The 16,864-nt window shown below is 39.8% G+C and overlaps 1 protein-coding gene across 4 annotated transcripts in view; it reads right to left on the reverse strand.

Annotated features, from left to right (window-relative positions):
• The window catches only part of hth (Meis homeobox homothorax), a 446,666-nt gene that overhangs the window by 143,601 nt on the left and 286,201 nt on the right, over positions 1–16,864 (reverse strand). For all 4 annotated transcript variants that reach the window (XM_018505263.1, XM_018505262.1, XM_018505259.1 and 1 more), the window contains exon 10: positions 14,377–14,525. In XM_018505263.1, coding sequence (XP_018360765.1) covers positions 14,377–14,525 — 149 coding nt within the window. The remainder of the gene's footprint in view (positions 1–14,376; positions 14,526–16,864) is intronic.

Genomic DNA, 16,864 nt, shown 5'->3' on the forward strand with positions numbered 1-16,864 from the left:
GAGAGAGAGAGAGAGAGAGGCGGGGAGGGAGGGAAAGAGATAGATACTTTGTAAAATCGTTATACCTTGTTTTTTCAGCAGTTAGTCTGGCTTGTATACGCGTACCTTACCTACAGTGACGCTTACAAGAAGCGAAAGCCGATCCTTATCTCGTCATGTTCTCTCTACGCTCGGCAATCCGCGCGATCCGCGGCAGACCGAGGCCGAACAACAGACAAGAACGGAAGAACGTGAACGGGGACCGGGCAGATTTTTGTCCAATTAACATGCACCGCGTTGAGGAATTTTTTGTCGATGTAATCTCCATGTGGCGCGGGCCTATATCTCACGATATTACGATTAATGTAATTTGACGTTGGTATTCCGTACGCAATATTGCTCGAACGCGAGTTCCGTGTATGCGAGTACGCCAAATGCTAGTACGCTCGATCTCTCTTAAAGATTGGCCCACCTCGATCTCGCCTAAAGACAGAAACAACCATGAATCCCGATCATGTCCAAGACCGAACTACGTCCGCACAGATTTCGATCTCCCTTTACTCAACAGCATAAAGGGGGAACGTGAATTCCATTAAGTTTTAGCACTAATTATAAAAAAAGAGTTTCGATTGGTATACAAAGTCGTTAACAGTTAACGACGTCGTTAACAGTTATTATCGTCCGTATATCGGAATCTTGAAATAATTTTCAAAATGTATTCTATTATAATAAAAAAAAACAGAAAATGCAACATGATTGTCGGTTTTTTTTTCTTTTCAAAATTCTTTGTTGATCGATAAGCAGAAAGTCAAAAAGCTTTAATGTAACAACCATGGGGCATTATTAGTTAACCTAGAGTCAGCATATCTGGATTCCCAGAAGATCGAATAGTCGCGCTATAGACGATTCGAATGAGGCAGGACGAAGGGCGGAATTGCTTATATAGAGATGGCCGTTCGTGATATAAGATCCAGCGTATCCCGTAGGAAATCCTGGGAACGGATCTATCTTACCCCGAGGGATAGCATCGTTGCGGAGGAAGAGAAGCGCGCGGGGGAGGAATTCACCTGTCAGCCTGAATTAAAGGATGGCAGGATCGCGCGCGTGTGAGAGACCCAGTCGGCACGATTCCCGCAATTGAGGTGCAGACCGCCTGATTCCCATTTCGAGATGCCATGGAAAGGGTACATTGTCTCGATCTTCACACAAACCGACTCTGCAACTTAACTTCAGAATATTTGGAGAAAATTTTCATTAACCAAAATTAAACATAATACTAATCAACACATTTCAACAAAATTAATCATGTTTAGTGAATTTAATTGTAGATATTACGAGTGTCTATTTTCTCGAAGCTTTATAAAGCTCCAAAAGTAAAAAATATTAAGTTTCGAAAGTATTACATTATATCTATATATGTATATACACTTAAATATATCATTATTACGTGATTAATTTTCCTAAATTTTTCATCACGTTTCTTTAGATAGATGGTTATTGTACAATTTGAATATTAGTTAGTTCTTTACGATACAAAAGGAGGATTTAAGGTAGAAAACACTGTTAGAGTGATACTCTCGGAATCAAAGCTTCCCAGGACCGCCTCTTCAATGCAATCCTCTCGTTTTGGCTTCTTTCGCGCGGGATATGTCGCGACGGGCATTTACGCGGCATCGACCGCGAAACGAGTCGCCTCTCAGAAGTCGCCGTGTAAGAATGAAGAAAGGAGCAAAGAAGAAGACGGAGAAGAAAACGGGGAACGATACCGTCTGAAGACCGTGAAATCCGGATCCACTCTAAGCCCCGTTCAGTCGGCGAAGCGACTCTCGCTTTTCTCCTTCGCTCTCTTCGTCTTCTAGACGCCCAATCCGATAAAAGGAGGATGCACGAGAAGCGAGAAGAGAAGCGCGTGGCGAATCGCCGCAGTGGTTCGTTCGCCTCGCCGGTTCGTTAACCGTCCAATCGCGGCGGTACCGGGTACGAAAGCAGCGAAGATACCGTCGTGTCGTCCACGAAGATGCCGCAAAAATCTGACGTGACTCGCTTCAACTGTCCGGCGTCTTATCCTTGCGTTCCAAGCCGAGAGGAGCGCAAATACAAAGACAAGCAACTTTCTACTTGAAAATAAAATTAAGTATAGCATTGAGTATATACACTTATACTACTTCTCTATTTTAATGAAAATATGTTCTCCAATCACAACATTTTAATAGAAATGGAAAAATATTGTTTATTTTATACATAAAGTAAATGAATGGGGAAAAACACGATCCGAAAGTACAATGCAAAATTTTGTTTGCGAAATCAGCCAATTCGTAAATTATACGTCGAAACGTAAACGTTCATTGGATTATGCATGTGTGATTGTATATAATAATTATTAATTAATGTTCTGTTAATTATACGTCACAGAAATTCACGGTGCGTAGTCGTTTACTCTTCCGGTGTAATTCGCTAGCGCTGGTCTATCGGATATAATTTATTCGAGGTTCCATTGTTTTGCATCCCTTATTATCAATTGAAAATGCCGAGCGCGTTTTATTTGATACTTTGTCAATGCCAAGCCAATTAATGTTATTTTACAAATGCGCTTAATAAGATTAATGATCTATTGCAAGCGTGAGATGAGACTACAGATAAGAAAAGAATAACTAAATATGTACATTTACTCATAAAAGCACTAATAAATACTATGTGCGTTGTCCCAGTAAACTATTTCACCTGTGTTTTTAATTCCTTTTGTAAAATAATCAAAAATATTTCAAAAGCTGTTGTGTCATAATGAAAAAATATAATAACTTTCTACAATTGTGAAAAAACACTTTTCCAAACAAAATAATAGCAAGTTATTTCTTGACGAGAATGTTATTTCCTACAGTTAAAAGATAGCGCTTTTATTGAGATCAGATGTTCGCTGAAGCGAGCCAACGCCCGATGCCGTAATAGATCGATTGTATCAAAGTGTCACCCCTCAATGCCCTTATATATAATACTGTAGCCTCTACGATCACAAGAATAGAATAAACGTAATTCCCCCGCCAGCTACATCATCGCATCAACAGATCTTACCAACTCATTCTCCGCGACCACCAAGAAAGTGCTTAATGTAATGTGAATAATATAAAGCGCCAGCCGTTACAATCATCTCCCTGATGCCTGACCCTGTGCGGTGCGTAGGCAGCAGAGAAAGATAAAAACCCAGGGTAGAAAAGAGAAGGGAAGATAAACAGAGTCGGAATGTACGAAGGCACATCAAGTATTGATGCCACTTCGGCCTACTACGCGCTGTAACCACAGGTACGATTTGATACGCAACCTACGCACGCATACGCCTGATCGCTGCCCCGACCTATAACCACGATAGGGTCTTTAAAGCTGCATTCTATGGCTAGATGTCCAGCACTCTCCTTAATGGGGTGCCACCGATATCCTCCACTTTCGTTCAACACATGCGAACATCCTAGTATACGGACGAATAAACATACATTCACAGACATTCAACAGACAGATCGCCAAGATTCTACATCCAATCCTCTATGTATACCTTGCACTTCGTTTCTCATCTTGGTACTTTGAAAGCGTTACCTAGACTCCTAGAAGGAATTTAGAGGTCTACCGGGAATCGCGCGCGAGTAACGCACCTTAATGGGATTGGCGTTCGTGGAACGATCATTAACGGCGACGGGCAAGCATGCGGATCTAAAGAGAGAGAGCAAGAGCAGCGTTTTGTCCTTGGTTTCCGCCATATCCTGATGCACGAAGAACAACCATGCCATAAATCCGCTATGGTGCCTCCTGGGACGTCTGCCGACCCCAGCGCTTTCGAAGTTGCGATAATTGCAGACAGTTAACCGATTATCCAAAGACGATCTTACCAGATATAGTTGAGTGATGATAATGGGGTATCGCGCGACATCGATCGTGCATCACGATAGCTTGTAATAATGAATGAACGCTTATATAGCTGAAAAGTACACGTTTTCGTCAAGATTTCCTTGTCAATGAACAACGCCTGCAGCGCGAGAAAATTGCTATGTTACATAAATATATCCTCGTGTGCGTCTTACCCAGTACCCACACAAAAAAGATTGTACAATAAGTGGCAAACATAATCTTGTGACATGCTTGATATTTAATTGATTAGATTAATCAAGACAGTTACGGGCGTCACGTCGCTTTGCGCTCTCGTAATTTATCCTAGTACCGCCGAGAAAAGTGCGTACTATTCGTTTCACGTAACGAATGCAATAAAATTATCTTTAACTCGAAGAAACGACCGTGTGATACGAGAAGAGAGAAATAAATGGTCCGGATGACTGATAGTGCCGAGCTGCGAAATCGGTACGGCAGTCCCAGGGTCCAAAACGAAAGCAACTGGGAATTAGCGATGTCTCTGCATCAAAGTTAAGCCTACACGGTCGGCTGGGACGGACGTGAGATTACGTCGAGCGACAAGTAGAACCAGAAAGGCTAATGAGTGGCCGAGTTAATACCAGGCTCAGTGCCGTGCCTGCTGTCGCATGTATGTATAGATAGATATATACATACACATATGCATATGCGCACTTGCGCACACACATACGCATATGGAATGTGCATAGGGATACGTATACGTATACGTGTGTAGAGAGCACGACTTTCTCTCCCCTTTCTCTGTCTGCTCGACGACGGGATCTACGCGTACTGACCCTCGGTTTAAACCTATGAATGCATATTCAAGATACGAATGTTTTAAATCCAGGCAGGATTATTCGCCGACGAGTAGGTATGCCATGCTTCTGGCCTGGAGAACGGGAGCTCGCCCGAGTGTATAAAGACGGGCTGTTTTATTATTTTTCATATCGACAAGAGAGGAAGAGAGGAAAAAAGCGGAGAATACGACGAGAGAACAACGGACGAGAGGGATGGAATGGCGCGGGAGTGAAAGGGGGGTGAAGGATTAACGGCGATAAATTTCGCAAAAATAGGGGCTTACGCTGTCGCGGGGCGACAGTCTAATCCCAGTTCCGCACACTATCCCCCTTACGCAGAGATGGGGGTACGGCTCGACGTAGAATCGTCGCACGAGAAGCGACGCGCTGCTGGTGGTGATTCCAGAGGTTCTCGCTTCTACTTTTTGCAATTATCTTCCTAGCACTCAAAATTCTTTTTCTTTTTTCTTTCTTTGCCAGAAATGCCGTTTTTTTCTCTTTTCCAGGAGAAAAGCTCGCGAGTTGAAAAAATTCGATTTCTTAACGCTAGAATCGCAGCGATTTCGATCTCCTCTAGAATTACGTATGGGTCTCTTACGACCCATATTATTCTTTTGTGATTTTTCCATAGGTGGATATAGTGTCTACTTAAATAATCTAGTGTTAAAGCTAATAATTTTAAATTAAAAGCATTGTTACAACTGTGCAAACACGCGCGTAATGAAATGTTTTTCAATCACTTAAGAAAGTCTCTTTTATATTAAGTTTTCATCGCAAAACTTGCTCAAGTCGTTTAGATGGCTTGCAAAGTCGAACAAAAACGTATCTATTGCGATTCTGTTCGTAATCTCGTGAGTGGGCGAGGGTAAAGAGTACATCAAAGTACATCGAAGGAAAGAAAGAGTTTCGGCTTTCAACTCGACGTACAAAACGTATACAACAATAGCCGCGTATCAACATAATTACAGTTCGCCTTGGTTGCGCGATGTGCGCGCCCGACGAAAGTCAAGTATTATATTCAAATGCGAAGCAAGGCGGCGCCAGTAAGCAAAGTAAAACTTGCAAAGGCAAAAGGGGTTGCCGTGCCCCACGGCCGAATGGCGGAGGTTGAAGGTTGTAAGTTCATCGGAGAGATGCAAAGGAGAACAGGAGAATTGAAGGACGAGCGAGAGGACGCTGAAATGTCGCTTCGAGCTAGCTGTCTGGCGAGTCCCAGGAGAGGAAATTACGTCGTCTGGCTTGACCCCTCCGCCACTTTCGCAACGTTTCCTTTTGGCCTGAAAGAGAGGCAAGACAAAGAGAGACGAAGAGCTTGATAAACACATAGTACTGATACCATTCGTTTAACTGACCGTTTAAATGCGCCATGAACAATGTAACGTTTGTTAAATCAGTTATTTTTTATGGATGCGTTTATGTTTATCGTTCGTAGAGTGTTAAACACGGATAAAATGATACCTCATGCGCATTAAGCGTTCAACGGAACGCAGGCAGCCTGTATGACTATTTTTATGAGAGAGTTTCATTTTTGATATTTTATGTAACATATCCAAAGCATATCCGTCATTTTTATTTATAAATATTTTGTATACTTCTTATGACGTCTAAAAGTCCTCGTAATAACGTAGCTTAACATAAATGTAAATAACAAAGAATTTCCACAGACATGTGAATATGGTTGTAGATCGTAAAAAAGACGAAGCGTGAGAATCCTTTTGTAGGCACGTCGTAAGATCAAGAAACACAGACAGAATAAAAGACGTCTCTAGAGAAAAGAAGCAACAGTGAGCGAAAGAACGGACGATACAAGAGGACGATACCAAGGCACGCATTGACTTCCCGAAGAAGAAACGAAGGCTCAAGGATTTGTTCAAGCGGAAAACTGCCGGTCGATGTATGCAAACGTCTCCTCCATGTCCTTTGGAGCCGATAGGGTGACAACGGGCGTATCGTGTCGCCTCCAAGAGCTGATTTTCGCATCGCGAAAGAATTGTCCGATTGCATAACGCGCGTTCGTCTCTTTCGTAGGAGATATTGCAAAGCGAAACAAAGCGGATGCAAAACGCGGAAAAGAATAGGTCAACTTTTGGACCTTGACCCACGATATGTCAAGGACGAGTGGTACACGAAGCAGGTGGATAATAGTCGGTCCAGGGGTGCCAAGGGGACAATAGATGTCAGTCGGCACGCAGCGGGACCGAGATAGCAGATCTAAGTGGGCCATGCCGCGCTACGGTTATGGCAGCATAAAATGCTCCGATAGTACCGGAGGGGGCGGCGCGGCGCGACGCGACGTGGCGCGCGAGCACAACCAGCCGCGCGACACGACGGGTCGTGCGGTAGTCAAGTTGAGTGTCGGAGAGAGAGCCCCTTTACGGCCAAAAAAACTGCCGCTATGATTGTCTATGCAAATTGTTTAAGATATCCGGGGTGAAGGCAGTTACGCATCTTTTGCGGTCGCCGTTTCGCGAAAACCGGCACGTCGGAGACTACTTTTGACAGTGGCGCTCAACTGTGATCTTACGCCTGCAAATTTAGTTGTTCCGACATTTAGCATTTCCACCTACGACATTTTATATTTTAATCGAAAATACAGTATTCTAGAATTAAGTTCTCATAATTTTTATAATATTTACTGACGCGCGACAATGCCTTATCTATAATATATAAGTAGTAAAAACAATTTATAATCGCACAACGTCGGTTATTTCTTTGAGAGCCGACAAACGTATAGAAATAAGATCTGTACAAGCTACTTGCTAGCTTTATCGCGCCATAAAGTATTAAACATACATCCTATGTTGCATCATACCTTGATGGCGATATGGATGAATTAAAGATCGTATCAAGATATATTGCTGTGCCGGCGTGCGAGCAGCAAATGAAGCGCGTTTCATTATCGATCTCGATGGAAAGATGCTAACGTTTCGGTCTGTAGGACTCTACCGCATGCAGGTAATGGCATTGCTGGTTTGTGGTTTGCAACACGCTGGCCTTACCTATCTTAGATAGCTTATTGATTGCCTCGACTGCACTCCATTCTCCCATTACGACAATATAGAAACCGCAGAGACAATATGTATCTGTTCTTGTATGCTAGGTATACTTTTGAAATTTATTTGCACTTCGATAATTCGCATTTTCTAAATTTAACTTTCTGTTCATTTGATATTATTACATTGAATAATATAATTGCGTAACCGACATTTTTATTGTACAAAAGTATTTTCAGTCATGAATTTTACGTTTTATTCTACAGTGTCTATATAATATAATATATATTCTTGAATTTAAATAATTTTTCAATATGTACATATATTTTTAAAAGATCAATATATGTAATATATATTCATTGATTCATTTTAAAATCAAATCGGATTTGTTTGCTATATTTTCGATTTAATATAAGAGTATCCAATTAAGTCTTGTTTAAGAAGAATGACTGTGGGCATTCAATGAAACAAAGCGCATAAAGTAGTGAGCTGGCAAATATAATTTCATAGAATGTTTTTATTGATATAAGAAGACTATAACGATGTACGAATAAAGCTCTATGGCCGACAAGCTAAAGGATAGTGAGAATGACAACAAAGACGGTAAAATAGTGGGTGAAATGAACATAGAAAATTGAAAAGGACCAAGTAGAAGAAACAACGTCGCAGGAAACTATAAACTAAATGAATGTGTCTCCCGAGTAAATTAAAAATGATTATATATATATATATATAATATGCCTGCCAACTAATAATATTTATTACTATAAATTCAATGTATAAAAATTAAAAACTTACAATATTTAAAAATCGATAAACAATTCTATTCACAGTTAAATAAAAAAAGATTAGAAAATAAAAAAGAATTTAATTAAAAAATTCTTGTTATACATAAAATACGATTATTTAACAAATAACGTAAAATTAATTAATTAATATTATTTTTACATAATAATTTATCGAAATGACACTTAAATTGTTATGTATCATTTTTTAAATATTAAAAGTAATTAAAATGAAACATGTGACATGCTTGTACATTGTCAACAATTTGAATTCCAAATTAACCCAACAAAAATTTCAATTTTTTTTTAAAGCAATAAGACATAAATTCTACATGCAGAAATGTACCATATATAACATCGAAAGTATACGTGAGAAGGAACGACGAGAGAAGAAGTACTAGGTCGGTAGCCACAATTCTGGAAAGCCCAACTCTGCCGCCCGAGGAAGGTCGGGACACGGAGTCGACCATGATGTATGCTCCTCTTCCGTCTAATTAAACTTAGGAAGGGTCGCAGAGTTGGTTGGTGCGCCGGTTGTACGAACGGACGTATGTACGGTCGGACTGACAGCGAGGGGAGGTCGGCGGATGGCTTTCAAAATGACAACCGGAGAGAGCAAGAGCAAGAGCTGCGAAAGTGAGAGAGAGAGAGAGAGAGAGAGAGAGAGAGAGAACATCCGAATGGACTCTACAAAGTGAGAGAAAGACAGGAGAAAGATTCGTGTCTCCTTGCAAACGCATGAAACGGTACTTATAACAAGAGTGGGATCACCATCGACTTCCTCTCAGGAGACTCGATGCACTTAACTTCTATTACATTATTCATACACGGCGATAAACAATTCGCTGAAAAAAGAAGACGGCAACCACGCCGGACGTTCGTGCCGTACGAAACTTTTATCGAGCATTGGCAAGCGTCGCGATTTTCGAAAATATCGCCGAGTCAGCGTAACGCAGCAAAACATGCGAGCTCGTGTGGGGATCTGCGCCAACGAATACATAAACTTGCTTTTAGGAAATTCCATTAATCTCCAGTTGCACTCCGGCGTCGTATACACGAAGTCCGTTTTGCGCGATACATTGATTGTTTGAGCGATACTATTCTCTTCTTTCTTATACGCTATAGAATAATAACAAACTATGATAGTCTCTCTCTTTTATCAAAAATATATCGTGACAATGTTGGTATAAGCCTATTGCGTAAACGTATAGTTGTAAATAGTTGTAGTTGTAAGAATTCACCAATCATAGTTAAATATTCTTCTCGTATTCGTAATTGGTGAATTTTTACAACTAAAATCACTTACAACCACCGTAATTGTAGAACAGGCTTAAAGATCTAATTTTTCATACCGCTTACGGTTTAAAGCCGATCTGTATAAATTATGAGTCAAGATAGATTTATCCTTATACAGTGTGAATATTCTTATTTAATTTTCTTAGCAAGTTATAAGTTTCTACTCGTGCGAGTTGTTTAGTTAACCAATAATTGCTAATGCGTTCATGCGTGCATAAACATGTAAATATATTAAATCGATAATAAAAAAAATTGTTTTAACGGTATGATATTTTAAAACAAGCAATATTTTTAATGTTAAATTAATTTCCTCGATATTGTAAATAATCCAAATTGGAAACAATTATACTTAATTAATATAGTATAATTTTTTTCATTAAAAAACCGCATCTTATACAAAATATTAATCACTGCATTTAAACACAGTCACATGTCCTTATTCGTTTCTCTCAAATCTCCAATTCATATCAAAGTATGCATAGATGAGAGATCATCATCCACATTCTATCCTTTGTTTGCAACAGTCGTATCTTTTTGTATACCTAATCGTAGTATCGAAATACTATACAGCCAACCATTATTATACATATATAATTTCTTACGTCTTCTTTTAATATAATATTCCAATCTCCTTCATAGTTTTATTTTGATATTTATCTTTCTTCATCGTTTCCTTGCCACACCTTTCCATTATATACACTTATCACGTTTTAATGCAATACTCGCCGAGCTAGTCGGTATTCGCTTTTCCATTGAACTTATTTCCCTCCGTCGCGTCGCGTCGGTCCTTCTCCATCTATCTAAACTATGTGTATACATAAACTATGTCTATTCAACCGCGGTGCGCTCGGCTGCTTCCCATCTACCATGTCAATGCAGACTAGCTGCTACGAAACGGGATAGACCATTGGCGCGCCACAACAAATTCCTTGGCGCGAGATGTCGCGATTTCGAATGTTTAACCAGCTAGGTTAAATGATGGCAGCCGAAGGCTAAACACGACCTAGAATTCCCGACGATGCTTCTATGCGATGAAAACGGAATGAGCGACGATCGGCATATTCGCGTTGGACACAATGGATTTATGGCGGATACCTTCGACTTGCTTCAACTCGCAAACATCGTTGAGAAACTTCGTAGCGTGTCATAATTTTCCGGTTATCGAATTGTTAGGTTATGGTCGATATCGTGATGATACATATACTTAAATTCATTTCGTACCAAAATTACGATGGGCCATCAACCTCTCGAAATTGTTATGATAAGCGCATCGCCGCGCTGATGCGGAAAAAAGCACAGGAAATTAGACAGGGAAATCGCGAGATCATAATTCGTTTGATGAAAAAAAGATGAAATGTCGGAAGGGGCGCTTAAAGACCTTGGCACTCGAGTAAATACACGAGTTCGTGTTCGTGCCAGTTACTCTTTTAAGACGTAATATGTATCCAGTGCATCCCTCTCTCCCTCCCGAATGAATTCCGGGATGCAATATAGTCGCTTAATCGCTCGTAATAACGCCGAGACGAATGCGGCGCTTCTCGAGACTATCGCAGCGAAAAACCTCCATAATTTCTGGCGGATGGCACCGTATAATCGCTCACGGACGAATTTCATATGTCTTAGATACGGTGTTTTTTCATCATTTATGACAAAACGTATTTCTATCTTTTTATAAGAACCCAATAAATGTGTGAACGGGGGAAAAACATGAATTTGTATTTTATTACATTTTATTCCGCGAATTTTAATTGTGTAATTAAAGTTTTAATGACACTGCCGTCTGAAATGCTACTTTTACATAAATGTAATAATTTAAAGCATATTTATACGTATATATAAAAGTAATGCTAAAACTAAGATGTAATTGTATTGATAGACATGTATAAGTATTTAAAATGCGAAACACGTCAGGAATTAGCGCATACATCGACTAAAATTCTCCGTGCTCTCAACGTACATCGAAACAAACTTTGAATGAATCGACAGACATCGAAACTCAGTCGTCGAGGGATGGCACATCGAGTCCCGATGCATCGTCGGTTTACATTAAAATCCTTTTAACTTGGGCGCTGTGTATGAGGTCGTTAACATTCGCGAGAGCTCTCGACGACGCGATTAACCAAGGAGCAGGAGGAGCGTCGACCGCGGGTTCGTCTTTCTACGAGCGAGTGCGGTATCGTCATCCTACAAACAGCGTATATGCATTAAACCATGAACCCACTATCCCCGACGTCATATCCAATACATGTTGTTAGGGGGTTGCTGAAGCCGCGATACAGTACAGGGAAAGGGGGAGTGAGGACGGGGGAGGACGATAGGTGGCTGCAGGGTGATTTCGAGGGTAGCTGCCAACCTCCCCCAGTGCGGTAATGGCATTAACCGAGCTGCAATATGATTACCGCTCTCGCAAGGTAACCTGATCACACCCGAAATCTATGGGGTGTCCGGAATACACGCGCGAGCGAGCAGGAGAGAGAGAGAGAGAGAGAGAGAGAGAGGGAGAGAGAGAGAGAGAAACTTGTGCAGTGAGGAACAATGTATTGCTGCTCTTGGAATAACCGTGCAACGTTACGCAATTGCGGCAGTTGCAGCCGATGCCGAGGTTCGGTTGGTGTTCTCCCCCTTAATCGCGTTGCGCTTTTTGCGGCTCAGATTACCCGTGAATCATTAGATACTCGGGCCCCAGTAGAATCGAAAGCCACCATTACCATCGTGCTACGGATCGTTCCTTATCTCAGCATTACGAGATTAGTCTCCAGTCAATTCTTTTTCTACTATTTTTTATTTGTCCCTTTTCGTCCAATATAGTGTACATTTTTTAATTGCTTGCAGATTTTGACTATGACATAAAATACCAAGAAATAAAACTTTCTCGATATTTTTATGCTCAAGAAATTCGATTAGAATCAATGTACGATTCATAAGATGTAGGCTGCGGTTCACTTGACGCTACAAACGCTTCGAAGCGTTTGAGCAACCAATCAGAACAAAGAATTTTACAAATTGACTAATCAAAAACGCTTTGTAGCGTCAAATGGACCGTAGTCTTAAACATATCAAAGGAATAAGCAACACGTATGTCTCAACAATGAGAGTAAAGTAAAAGTTCTACACTAGTCAATGATGAAAAGCTATGCAAGAGCTATGTAAGTTGCTATTAATATAATAATAAAAGCAATTTTTGGATGCAATAAATGTATAGAAAGTATTTGCCTTGAAACGAAATGCAATTTCAAAATATTTCGAGAATTTTAGTAGCTACAAACAAATATGTTACAGATATATGATAATTTTTCCTCGTACTTAAATAACAAAAGATACGTTCGCGAATAAAAGCAATAAATAGTACTCTGTTTCTGTGATGGCAACAATACATCGCTTAATGTCTTTCGAAAAGAAAAAACATTGTGATCAACTATACACTGACAAGTAAACCTACCTTTGTGTGACTCGCCGATTTCATTGAAACTTTGCACACTTGTAGAGTAGGCAAAAATAATAGATACGTATTTTTTTTTATCGGCAATGGTCAACATTAAAGGGGTGAAATCGACCCCCAAAGTTGAGGGTATTAGGGCATCGTCATGATGTTTCACATAAAAGTAATGTACCGATCAACACGAAACTATTACAAAATGTTTTTTATGTTAGATAGTAAAGTTTACATGTTCGACTTTCCATGCACCCTTGTTGCGGGAGGTAAACCACCCTTCTCGTAATGAATAATTGTTATGACGAATGGGTGACGAAAGTCTATTAACATTTTTATCTATAGTCTGATCTACCTATCTAAAAACTAAAGCTAAAGCAGAACACTATTATTTTTTGGTGTTTTTTATTTTTTAATATTTTTTTTTAATTAAAATTTTTTGAATTAAATTTTTTAATATCTTTTTTAACTCGTTTATTTTTTATATATATTTTTAATCGTTTTATATATATTTTTAATCACTCTGTAGAAAGTGAGAGATACTTATATATTATTCATTTTATTCTGGTAACAAAATGTTCTATTTCTAATTACAAAAGATCTATAAACATCATACAAAACAGTTTTGTACCATTAAATGATCAGTTTAGTTAATAAATGCCTCGGTAGTCTAAAGGCTTAGGACGCTCGCACGGTATGCAAGAGATCCGGGTTCGACTCCCGGTCGAGGTAATATTTTTCGCAATAAGAATTAATTATTTACAGATTTTAATATGTTATTCATCATTATTAAGATCGTTTCGAAGATGCGAATAAGCATCAAAAATTTGTTAAATTGCTAGTCAATTTAATTCGTGATATTACTGCGGTAGTTTAGCTAGAGTTAGCGTTTCAAGACCGAAAATTTCTCGGCGCGCGTTTCTGTGGGACTACATACGTAGTATATAAATTCACATAAGAATCATACAAGCATTAAGATTCAACTAGACCGTTTAAGGCTTTGATTTCTGTAGTTTGTGTTATCACATGTATGGTCCTATAGTATATTATATTATTAGTTAATAAATTCAACAAATTAATATTGTCGTGGTAACCAACGGTTTGATTGATCATATATCAACAAATAGTTTTTGTATCAGTAACAAAACTTTGGTTATTGGTACAAAATATTTCTCTCAGTGTATGAAAAAGAAGGTACTTACCGTGAGATGTTGAAAGAGCCACGCCCTGAGGATGTTCGTCGCAACCTTAGGAAAGATACCTCGTTTCTTTTGGTTTTTCTTCCCTGAGGAATCGTCATCTTCCTCGCCCGTGCCCTCACCGCTACCGATACTCGCGTTACTCGCGTCACCTGCAACAGTAAGAAGAGAGCAAAGGTCATCACGTGCCGCCTCCGTAATTAATACGAATTTATGGCAATTTACGATATTTCATATCTATTTGTTGATGAGAGTCAAATGTATTCTCACGTATTTCTGAGATCATAATAAAGCTTTTATATCGGTAATAAAATTACATACACTATACATCAATTTTCTTGATTGTTTAAAATATAGTAAACGAAAAGAAATCAATTTGAGTCGACGATTAAATTGTGAGATACATCACCTCACACGTCGAAGCAAAATTCCCGACGTGTTTAAACTGCGCTCCGATTTTCGGTTCATACCCTGGTGGGCGATAACTACCTCGACCCTAGGGCTGGTTTCCATGCATACAAACACCATTAAGCCACCCGCAATCACCCGGCCCCCTTCGACCCGGAGAAGCTCGTACACACGCTTCGTACTTAACCACGTACCCATGCTCCTTCTCCACCCCATTTTGCCTCTTCCCCACCCGTGTGCATTAATTCTCCGTCATTTATCAATCTTAGCTTTTTAATTGCACAGTCACTGGGGACTCAAAAAGCGGGACAGTAATGAGAGATATTAAGACGCTGTTGGTTATGCTTTTCAGAAGCTCTGATATCATATTTTCATATTATCAAATGTAATTCGAGTTATTCGTTATTAGGTAATGTACATCGCGTATATAAGGAGAGTGGAGACCTGCATATTTTTATTTATACTACTATTATTTTGCAAAACGTATCATAGTTTTTAATATATCTTGATATTTAATATACTTCGATAGACTCCAAAAAATTGAAGATGTCATAGTCGCGCCAATTTTTATCTTGCAAAATGCATTAATATTAATGATTAAAGAAGTTGTAATAATACGACTTTCGAGCGACCGTTACTATTCTATTATGACATAAGTTTGGAGGTGATTATGGAATAAAATGCAATTTTGTTGGAATTCTCGTGATATTCCAGCGAATCAATCTCCCAGACGAGCCTGAGCGCCGGAAGTTCGAGGTTCCCTTTATTCTTTCTCTTCTTTCGCAATCAGCCAGAAAGGAGAGCAGAGAAGGCTACTTACGCCAGCGGATTATAAATGACCGAGCCTTATCGTAATGCCCAAGGCCCCGATTCCCAAGGTTCTATCGTAACAGAGAGATCAGGGTGAGCCTGGCGCTCCCAGGGGGTTCACGATGACAGGTCGCCCGGGGGCGCTGCCAACTCACCCCTCTCGTTCGCCGAAAAACGGTCTCGTGCCCGAGATTAACTTTGAATTCGTCGAGCGAACCGTCATCGAACAAGGGTAGAATGACGGCAGGCAGGCAAAACGAAAAATTTGTCTGTCGTAAGAACGGTCGGACCGGAACGACGGGAGATCGATGGGAATTGGTGCCACGTACGACGTATTCTCGCGTGTGCCGCTTTCTTCAAATGCTTCGAGGCGAGGGAAAGAAAACGAAAAAAGTCTTCGCTCTGCGATTTAGCGCAATGGATATTTATCTTATCGCGATTTATTCCGATGAGCTGACAAATTCTATACTAAACGCAATTTCCCAGAGAAATTGCCCATTATAACAAAATTATAATAATTATAATAAAACTTTAATGTTATATAAAAAAATTTATAATTATAATTTGTCATTATAAAAAAAAACGCACCTTACAAGCTCTTAAAACAATTGAAAATAATTCTAAATTCAACAACATTAAGTTGCTATAATGTACAACTACATACTTGTGTCATAAATCAATTTAATTATTATAGTTTCACAAAAATCGACGATTCTGATAGCTATGTTTTTTCTCATTGAGCAAGTTTGTTTTCCATCCGGAACATAAGATCCATTGCCAGTGGTCATTTCGTGTACAACAAAAACGATGTTAGACGTTCACCCCCTCTTCGACTCGGAAGCCCGTTAATGGCGTGTCCGCAAAGTCGAATAGGGCGGCCTGCGAGCTCATAGAACCGGCGGGTGGCTATAGCGAAATAACGGAATGGCTAACGGGAACGTCCCTCTGATTGCAGTTAATTTACTCGCTGAATCGGGTTAATGTAGCGTACCGGTCGTACCGCCGCGCCGCGCCGTGCCGTGTGGCACCGTGCGACGACGACCTATCGGTAGCCTGGCAAAAGAAAATGGTCTCCTTCGTCAGAGTATCGTTCACAATTTAAACTGAATCCGTTTTAATCGCACAATAATTTCTAACACGATTGATTTAACTTTTAATTTAACTTGTGATATTATTGCAGTAGTTTAATTACGTTAGATAAAGTCCGGAAAAATTTCGGCGCGCAGTTTGAATAACTACAAAAATATGATATATATGCATGTACATATATAGG

The sequence above is a fragment of the Trachymyrmex cornetzi genome, unplaced genomic scaffold (genome assembly GCF_001594075.2).
Source record: "Trachymyrmex cornetzi isolate Tcor2-1 unplaced genomic scaffold, Tcor1.1 scaffold203, whole genome shotgun sequence".
Lineage (NCBI taxonomy): Eukaryota > Metazoa > Arthropoda > Insecta > Hymenoptera > Formicidae > Trachymyrmex > Trachymyrmex cornetzi.